At 48.0% G+C, this 8,572-nt stretch overlaps 1 protein-coding gene across 2 annotated transcripts in view; it reads left to right on the forward strand.

Annotated features, from left to right (window-relative positions):
- The window catches only part of SF3B2 (splicing factor 3b subunit 2), a 28,412-nt gene extending 21,308 nt beyond the window's left edge, over nt 1-7,104 (forward strand). For both annotated transcript variants that reach the window (XM_081340989.1, XM_081340990.1), the window contains 4 exons: nt 195-296; nt 1,928-2,027; nt 3,946-4,131; nt 6,846-7,104. In XM_081340989.1, the coding sequence (XP_081197115.1) occupies nt 195-296; nt 1,928-2,027; nt 3,946-4,131; nt 6,846-6,917 (460 nt within the window). In that variant the 3' untranslated portion in view covers nt 6,918-7,104. The remainder of the gene's footprint in view (nt 1-194; nt 297-1,927; nt 2,028-3,945; nt 4,132-6,845) is intronic.
- The last annotated feature ends 1,468 nt before the right edge of the window (nt 7,105-8,572 follow it).

An 8,572-nucleotide genomic window follows, 5' to 3' on the forward strand; every position in this document is an offset into this window, starting at 1 on the left:
CAGCCTGTCGGGCAAATCGGGCGGCGACTAGAGCCAGCTGACTAGTTTCGGATTTGATCCATTGTTTGATTTTTTTTTATCCCCACCCCAAATAAATGACTTTGCTAACCAAGGCCTCCTGGTTGACCCCAGTTAAAATGTTGTCCTGTGGTTCTGACCCCCCCCTCTCCCTCCTCTTCCTCCTCCGGTCCCAGCGGCCTAATCACACCAGGGGGCTTCTCTTCGGTGCCCGCCGGCATGGAGACGCCGGAGCTGATTGAGCTGCGTAAGAAGAAGATCGAGGAAGCCATGGACGGGTAAATTGGCTTTTGATTCCCTTTCTCACTCTCTTCACGTCCCGTCTCCCCTCGGGGGCCGGCAGACCGTCTTTGGCGGGGAGGAAGTTGGGTTTTGAGAACTCTTAGAACAGGGGCCCTCAACCTTTGGGCTACCAGGGACCGGTTCCGCGGAAAGACATTTTCCCACGGACCAGAGGCGGTGTGGTTTTGCGTGCTGCCTGCTTCCCACGGATGGGACTTTGCTTCGTTTGCGTGGCCCAGCTTCTGGCTTGCCACGGACCGGTGCTGGTCCACGGACCGGGGGCTTGGGGACCCCTGCTCTAGAGATTTAGCTAACTTCACACATTGTGTTGGCCTTTCAAAGGAATAGCTTAGTAACTGCAAGATAATCCTTAAAGACACAACACAGGAGGGAAGAGCAATGAGGAGGCTAAAGGAAAACTTCAAGGGGGATAGGATGGGATGGGATGGGATGGGATGGGATAGAATGGAAATAGGTGTTCTGTACCAGCCTGCTACCGGCCCTGCAGAAAAGGCAGGGACAACCCCTTTACAAACGGCAAGAGGCTGGAATTACGCCTGCCAAATTTATTGCAACAAAAACAAATGGAACAAGACAAACCAAGAAACAGGAGCTTAAAGAAACATGAACTATTCGAGCGGTTGCCTTCAGCAAACCAGCCCTCCCCACACATTCCCCTTATATAGAGTTCAGGGTGTGGCTTCTCTCTGCCTCCTTCCGAGGAGCCCCATTGCCTTCCTCTGTTTACTCCTAATTGACTGCCTCCTGCGTCGGGCGTTCTTGAACAGGGCCAGCTGTGGGTCATCATCCACGCTGTCAGGCTCACACAGCTGGGTCTGCATCGTGACCAGATGAGAGGGGCCTGGCTGAGGGCTCTCATCAAGCTGTCCAATCCCCTCAGCAAGCTCTTCAACACCCCCCTCCTCCTCCTCTGAGTCGTCCGACCCAACTGCCGAACCCACAGGCTGACCCTGAATCACAACACTAGGATAGGATAGGATAGAACAGAATAGCAATAGCACTTATTTTTTTTCATGTTCTTGCTGGCACTTGTTTCTAAATGTGCTGTGAAGTGCTCGATAAAAAATAAAAGGAACGCAGGAATAGCAATAGCACTTAGACTTTTTAAAATATATATATATTTTTATTAGTTTTTTAGAATCACAAGCGCTTGATATTTTGTCAGCAACATGTTGTCTGGATTTCAATAACTAGCTTACCGATACATCCTAAGTTCCTTTCTCTCTACCTCGTTTTTTCTAGCCAATGATAAAAGGTATCCCAGGTTCTAAAATAAATTGAGTCTTCTTTCTCTCTTTTGTTTTCAACGTCAAATCTCTCCATTTCTGCACATTCTAAAAATTTTTTTTTTTTTAATTAAGACTTCCTCCGTTGGTAGATCTTCATTTTTCCCAATATGGAGCGAATACAGTTCTTGCTGCAGTTAATATTATGTAGAAATTAAATATATGCACTCTTTTCTCATGGTTTCCTGCATTTGTGCCTAGCAAAAATAATTCTGGCTTAAACTCTATAGGTTTTTTCTGTCATTTTCTCTTCGACTTAGACTTATAAACCACTTCACGGTACTCTTAATTTTTTTCCCCTTTCCTATCTGCTCCAACAGCAGCGAGACACCCCAGCTTTTCACGGTTTTGCCGGAGAAGCGGATGCCAACGGTCGGGGGTGCCATGATGGGGTCCACCCACATCTATGACATGGCCACGGTAAGGATTGGGTTGGTCTCTCCTTGGCTTAAGGTGGGCCCTAGAGACCCTTTTCTCCTTGCCCCTGAAGCCCTGCCAACTTCATCTGATGGCATAGTAGGGCGTAAATTTCAAATTTCAACTTTCTACGGAATGCTGGGAATTGTAGTCTAGTTAGAATGTGGCTTTTGAGTCCTGGCCTTTGCGTCACAGGTCGCCCTCGACTTAACGATCCCAATTGTTGCTAAGTGAGAAATTTCTTAAAAGTCAGTTTTGCCCCACGTTGCCACTTTTCCTGCCGCATTCGTGAAGTGAATCGCTGCAGTTGTTGAGTTAGGAGCAGAGTTGTTAAGTCAATCTGGCTTCCTCCATTGACTCTGCTGGTCAGAAGGTTGGAAAAGGGGGAATCACAGGAGCCTGGGACGTTGCGACCGTCATTAATATGAGCCAATTGTCAAGCCACCCGAATGTAAAGTGGGGGAAACGGCCATGAGTCCCTTTTCTTCAGTGCCGTCGTAACTTCGAGCAGTCGCTAAACGGACGGCTGTAAGTCGAGAAGTACCCTTGTTAGCTGTGGGATGCAGCTAGCCCTTGACTTAACGATCCCCACTGAATTTCCGCTGCTAAGCTGATCGGTTTAATTCAGCTGCCGCTGATTTTTATTGCTGTTTTGCCACGGTTGCTAAGTGAATCATGCAGTTGTTAAGTGACACGACCCCGGGACGCTACAACCGTCGTAAATACGTGCCGATCGCCAAGTGCTCGAATTTTGATCAGGTGACCATGGCAGGGGGGAGGTTTGCTGCAACGGTCGCAAGCGTGAAAACCGGTCTTAAGTCATTTTGTTCATTGCTGTCGTCACTTCGCACAGCCATTAAAAGAATGGCTGTAAGGCAAGCGGAGAAAACATTTATTTCCTTTTTTTTTTATAAATTACACGCACGCTTCTACTTCAGCAGAGTGAACTCTTTAACACAGCCTTTGCTTGTTTTAACATTCACAATTCCAGAGGGATGGGATTACAAATCCCATAATTACCCACCCGGACTGTCAGTGCCCTTGACTTTCCAGTATATCCAGCTGCAAAGACAGAAACGCGTTTTCTTGGAATTAAGATGGAAGAACATGCTAGTCACTCGTTTGATTTTATATCATCTACATCCTTCCAAATCCACAATCTGGCTTCCCACACTAAGCCCTAACCCCGACTGAATAATAAAATAATAACTATACTCTCCCATTAAAGACGAAGGTTGGATTCCTTCAAGAAATGTTTCTCAACTGTGGCAGCTGGAAGATGAGTGGACTTCAACTCCCAGAATTCCCCAGCAAGCATCCTGGAGTTGAAGCCCACCCATCTTAAAGCACGCTGGCTGTGGGAGTCTGGGATTTGAAGTCCACTCATCTTAAAGCATGCCTGGCTGGGGGATTCTGGGAGTTGAAGTCCACCCATCTTAAAGCATGGCTGGCTGGGGGATTCTGGGAGTTGAAGTCCACCCATCAGCAAGGCTGACTGGGGGATTCTGGGAGTTGAAGTCCACCCATTTTAAAGCATGCTGGCTGGGGCATTCTAGGAGTTGAAGTCCACCCATCTTAAAGCATGGCTGGCTGGGGGAATTCTGTGGGTTGAAGCCCACCCATCTTCAAGCTGTCACGGTTGAGAAACACTGCTGTGCTGTGAATTACAAACACTTCAATTTCACTGTCCTGTAACGTTGCTGGTTAAGCTAACCAGTTGCTTATGATTTTTGACACCGCTCCCAAAAATTTGTGTCTGCTGCTGCGAAGGCGCCATAGCTGCAGATCTGCCCTTTAAACTGCCCAGCAAACCATCGTCCGCTTAAAGGGGTCTTAGTGGGTCGGACCCGGCTTTTTTCTTCCTCCCTAATCTGACCCTTTCCCCGTCCCCCTGCCCAACTTCTTTCTCTCTCCCACGCAGGTCATGAGCCGCAAAGGGCCGGTCCCCGAAATCCAAGGGGTGGAGGTCGCCCTGGCGCCGGAGGAATTGGAACTCGATCCCATGGCTATGACCCAGAAGTACGAAGAGCACGTGAGGGAGCAGCAGGCCCAGGTGGAGAAGGAGGATTTCAGCGACATGGTGGCCGAGCACGCGGCCAAACAGAAGGTGAGGTGGATTTGAACGTCCCGAGATCAAACACAGGGAAAAAGGCTAACAGTTTTGTCTTCCAAAGCACCAGAAGGCAGGACAAAAATGTCCAGGGTGGAAGCTTGTTAAGGAGAGAAGCAACCTAGAACTAAGGAGAAATTCCCTAACCGTGAGAACTATTAACCCGTGGAACGGCTTGCCACCAGAAACTATGCTGCTCCATCGTTGGAGGCTTTTAAGAAGAGATTGGACAACCATTTGACCGGGATAGTATAAGGCTCCTGCTTTGAGCAGGGGGTTGGACTGGATGACCTCAAAGGTCCCTTCCAGGCCTAGGATTCCATCCTCTAGTAGCTATCAAAAGCTTGATCCGTAGCCTTCCCACCCTGCTCTGATCCTTGGACATGGGAAAATATTCAGTGAGAAAAGTCCCAAAATCCTTCCGAGGTAGGTAAAATGAGGACCCAGATTGTTGGGGGCAATTAAGCTGACTTTGTAATAATGCCGCTTGGGGGCCCCCGAAAGCCCTAATAAGCAGGCATAGACATAGAATGAAGGCTATTGCTAAGCACATTGATTTGTGCTTTAGATTGTAAGCCGCCCTGAGTCTTCGGAGAAAGGGCGGGATATAAATGGGATTAAAATTTAAAAAAATGCTGCTTCTGCTCTGTTGCTTCCCCAGGCGGCAGCGTCTTTTTAAAAAAATATTCAGGTTTAATTTATTTTTACGGAACCGTATTTGAAAGCCGTCGATGCGCTTCTATCGAATTCTGGTTCAATTTCTGCTCTTCCCGAAAGGTGGAGTTCCTAATGGGATGTAACGTAGCCTTATATGAACCTTTTCATTTCATTTTCGACGTATTGGAATCTCCCCAGCTCGACTCGTTTTAAAAGCAGTAATCAAATCAATAGTGACAGAATAAAAACAAACAAACAAACATCCTTGGCCGTCAATCTTACAGCTTGGCACGGCCGGAAGCGGTTGGGCCCTTGGCCGCCAGGCGTGAACCTGTGGCCGCCTCAGTCTGGACGCTGGCTCCCCACTCCCTGTAACCCACCGAGGGTCCTGGGACCCTTCGAAATGCACCGCTCAAGTCACACGTTGCTATGCTCTTTAAATAAGCGCAAACGTGCTGGCCTCAACTGTTGGCATCTTCCCATTGCAGCGCACTGTTCCCAGGCAACTGCTGGTGGATAATTCGAAAGGGAAAAAAAATCATGCCAATTTTCCAGAGGGTTGTCCTAGCTTACAAGACTGTAAAAATTGTGTGTGTGTCTGTCTATCTGTCTATTTATCATCTCTGTGTCTATTTATTAGCTATCTAGCTATCTCTATATCTATCCATCCATCCATCCATCATCTGTCTGCCTATTTATCATCTCTATGTGTATATATTATCTTGCTCTATCTGCCTGCCTATCTATCTATATCTATCTATCTATCTATCTATCTATCTATCTATCTATCTATCTATCTATCTATCTATCTATCTATCTACCTTGCTCTGCCTGCCTGCCTCTATCTATGTCTGTCTATCTATCTATCTGTCTGTCTGTCTGTCTGTCTGTCTATCTTATCTATCTTGCTCTGCCTGCCTCTCTCTCTCTATATCTATCTATCTATCTATCTATCTATCTATCTATCTATCTATCTATCTATCTATCTATCTATCTATCTATCTATCTATCTATCTATCATCTCTGTCTACTATCTTCTTTCTCTCCTATCCATCTTATTTATCCATCTATCTTTCCTATCCATCCATTCTATCCACCCATCTCATCCATTCATTCATCTATTAACCCATCCATCTCCCATCTATCCATCCATCTTCCAGTGATTCTCCACCATTTCTTCACCATGGACCCCCATTAAATAAATACCTTTTGTGGCCACAGAACCCACCCACCCACAAGGCTTAATTCAAACTTTATATCGGGGTTTTTTCCCCCCCAAGTCTTCGTGGATCCCCTGTGACAACATCACGGCCTCCCCCGGGCTCTGCGGACCGCAGTGGTCTATTCCAGCCATCAAACCATCCTTCCGTGCAGCCCTTCCCTAGAAAATCAAAAGAGGGGGGTGGGTGGGGAGGTGGGACCTGGTGTAACTCACTCAGAAGAGCCAGGAGAAACCACTGTCAAGAAAACTGCTTCAATGTGCCCCCCTCCCATTATATTAATTAGAGTATCCCTCGCGTTGTCTGGCCATCCTCTGGGCTCCCCCGGGTGAGACCATGGGCCTTTGCTGGAAATCAAAGCGCCAAGCTTGAGAGTAGCTACTTTGCTGGTGAATGGAAGTCCACATGGCACCTGTTTCCAGGTGTATTAAGTCAATTCTTCGGCTAAGAGGAAGCAATAGCCCCGGGGGGGGGGGCATCTTCCAACTTGGCCCTTTTAGGACTTGTGGACTTCCACCTCCCAGCCACGCTGTGCCTGGCTGAGGAATTCTGGGAGTTGGAAGTCCACAAGTCCTCAAAGGGCCAAGTTGGAAGACCCCTGCAATAGCAGCTGAGGGCCCCAAAGGACGCTGGGAGTATCTTCACACGGAAGCCCAGGACCGGAGATGCTCATGCTGGTCAAAGGCAGGTTGGTGGGCTAATTGGAGGGATTTGCGGATTCCCTTATGGACGACCGAAGGAAAATCGTCCATCCCTGACTAGCTGTCACAAACAAGGCCAACTTTATTTATGCATTTATTTATTTATCTGTTTGTTTTTGTTTTTCCCCTTTAGCAAAAGAAGCGGAAAGCGCAGCCCCAGGACAGCCGAGCTGGGGCCAAGAAGTACAAGGAATTCAAGTTTTAAAAAGCCGCCTCACTTTTTTTTCCTCCCTTGTTTTTTTTTTAAAATAACACCTTGTCCGTCTCTCCCTGCCGCCTATTCTAAAAAATCTCCCCCGTGTTTTTTTTTTTGTCGTTTTTTTTTTGTTCATCTTTGTGTATTGGAGCTCAGAAACGGATTATTTTGTAAATAAAAGTCAGAGTACTCTGGAGATCTTGTTTTCCCCCCTTTATGAAAGGGAAAAACATCCCTCAGGAGCGTTTCTCAGCCTGGTGAACTCTTAAGTGGAGTTGAAGTCCAACCCTCTTAAAGCGTGCTGGCTGGGGAATTCTGGGAATTGAAGCCCACCCATTCATAAAGCATGCTGGCTGGGGAATTCTGGGACTTGCAAGTCCACCTGTCTTCAAGGATGCTGGCTGGGGGGTTCTGGGACTTGCAAGTCCACCTGTCTTCAAGGATGCTGGCTGGGGGGTTCTGGGACTTGCAAGTCCACCTGTCTTCAAGGATGCTGGCTGGGGGGTTCTGGGACTTGCAAGTCCACCTGTCTTCAAGGATGCTGGCTGGGGGATTCTGGGACTTGCAAGTCCACCTGTCTTCAAGGATGCTGGCTGGGGGATTCTGGGACTTGCAAGTCCACCTGTCTTCAAGGATGCTGGCTGGGGGATTCTGGGACTTGCAAGTCCACCTGTCTTCAAGGATGCTGGCTGGGGGATTCTGGGACTTGAAGTCCACCTGTCTTCAAGGATGCTGGCTGGGGGATTCTGTGAGTTGAGGTCCACTTCAAGAATTCTGACTGGGGAATTCTGGGAGTTGAAACCCAGCTATCTTAAACGTTGACCAGGTTGAGAAGCACTTAAGTCTTTAAGTGCAACTCCAGCCCGATTTTACAAGACAAATTCACGGAACTTTCTGGGCGAGAGTGCAAAAGGCATTTGCTTCAGGAATGTTCTCTCCTATTCCCGCTTTAACTCCTAGGCCTGCTTCCCCAGAGGCCTCTGCTCCCACCAGCTTCACCCCTGCTTATATTTCTCCCAGATCAGCTTGAACTGCCTGTAAACATTTCTCTTGGGGAGGGGCAATGCTATTTTCGTTATTCCCCCCCCCTTTTTTTTTGCAAAGCATTGCAAGTTGCGCTAAATGGGTTTTTGAGCTGGGGGGGGCGGTTTCCCCACAGTGACGACTACCACGCCCCTTCTCTCTTTCCACGCCCTTGCATGACACACACAGACACACACAAACACACACAGATGCCTTTCAGTCCAGCACACAGGCAAACCCCAAGATCTTCCAATAGTCTGATGCTATTTCTCCCAGAACTTTAAAAAAAAAACAATGGCTGCTTTGTGGTCCCTAGGTCTCATTATTGTGGAAAAACGGGGAGGGGGGGGAGGTCGCAGGATGGGAAGGATAAAATGAAGGGGAGGGGGGGAAAGCAGAGGATTAAAAGCACAAAGGAAGGGTGTATAGGGTTCCAGCCGCTGCTGGCAGACTAACGCATGCTGCTCTTAAGATGTGGGGCAGCTGGAAGAAGAACCAGTAAAAGGAGCCAGAAGCTTTTCTTTCAAAGTTTTTCCCAGATGGGGACAAGGATGGTGGGGGTGGGGGTGGAGAGAGAAAGGACCCACTCAGATCCCTCTAGGGTAGGGTTTCTCCCAGCAGGATCCCAGCAGCCTTGAGGA

The sequence above is a fragment of the Vipera berus genome, assembly GCF_964194415.1.
Source record: "Vipera berus genome assembly, chromosome: 16".
NCBI classification, from domain to species: domain Eukaryota; kingdom Metazoa; phylum Chordata; class Lepidosauria; order Squamata; family Viperidae; genus Vipera; species Vipera berus.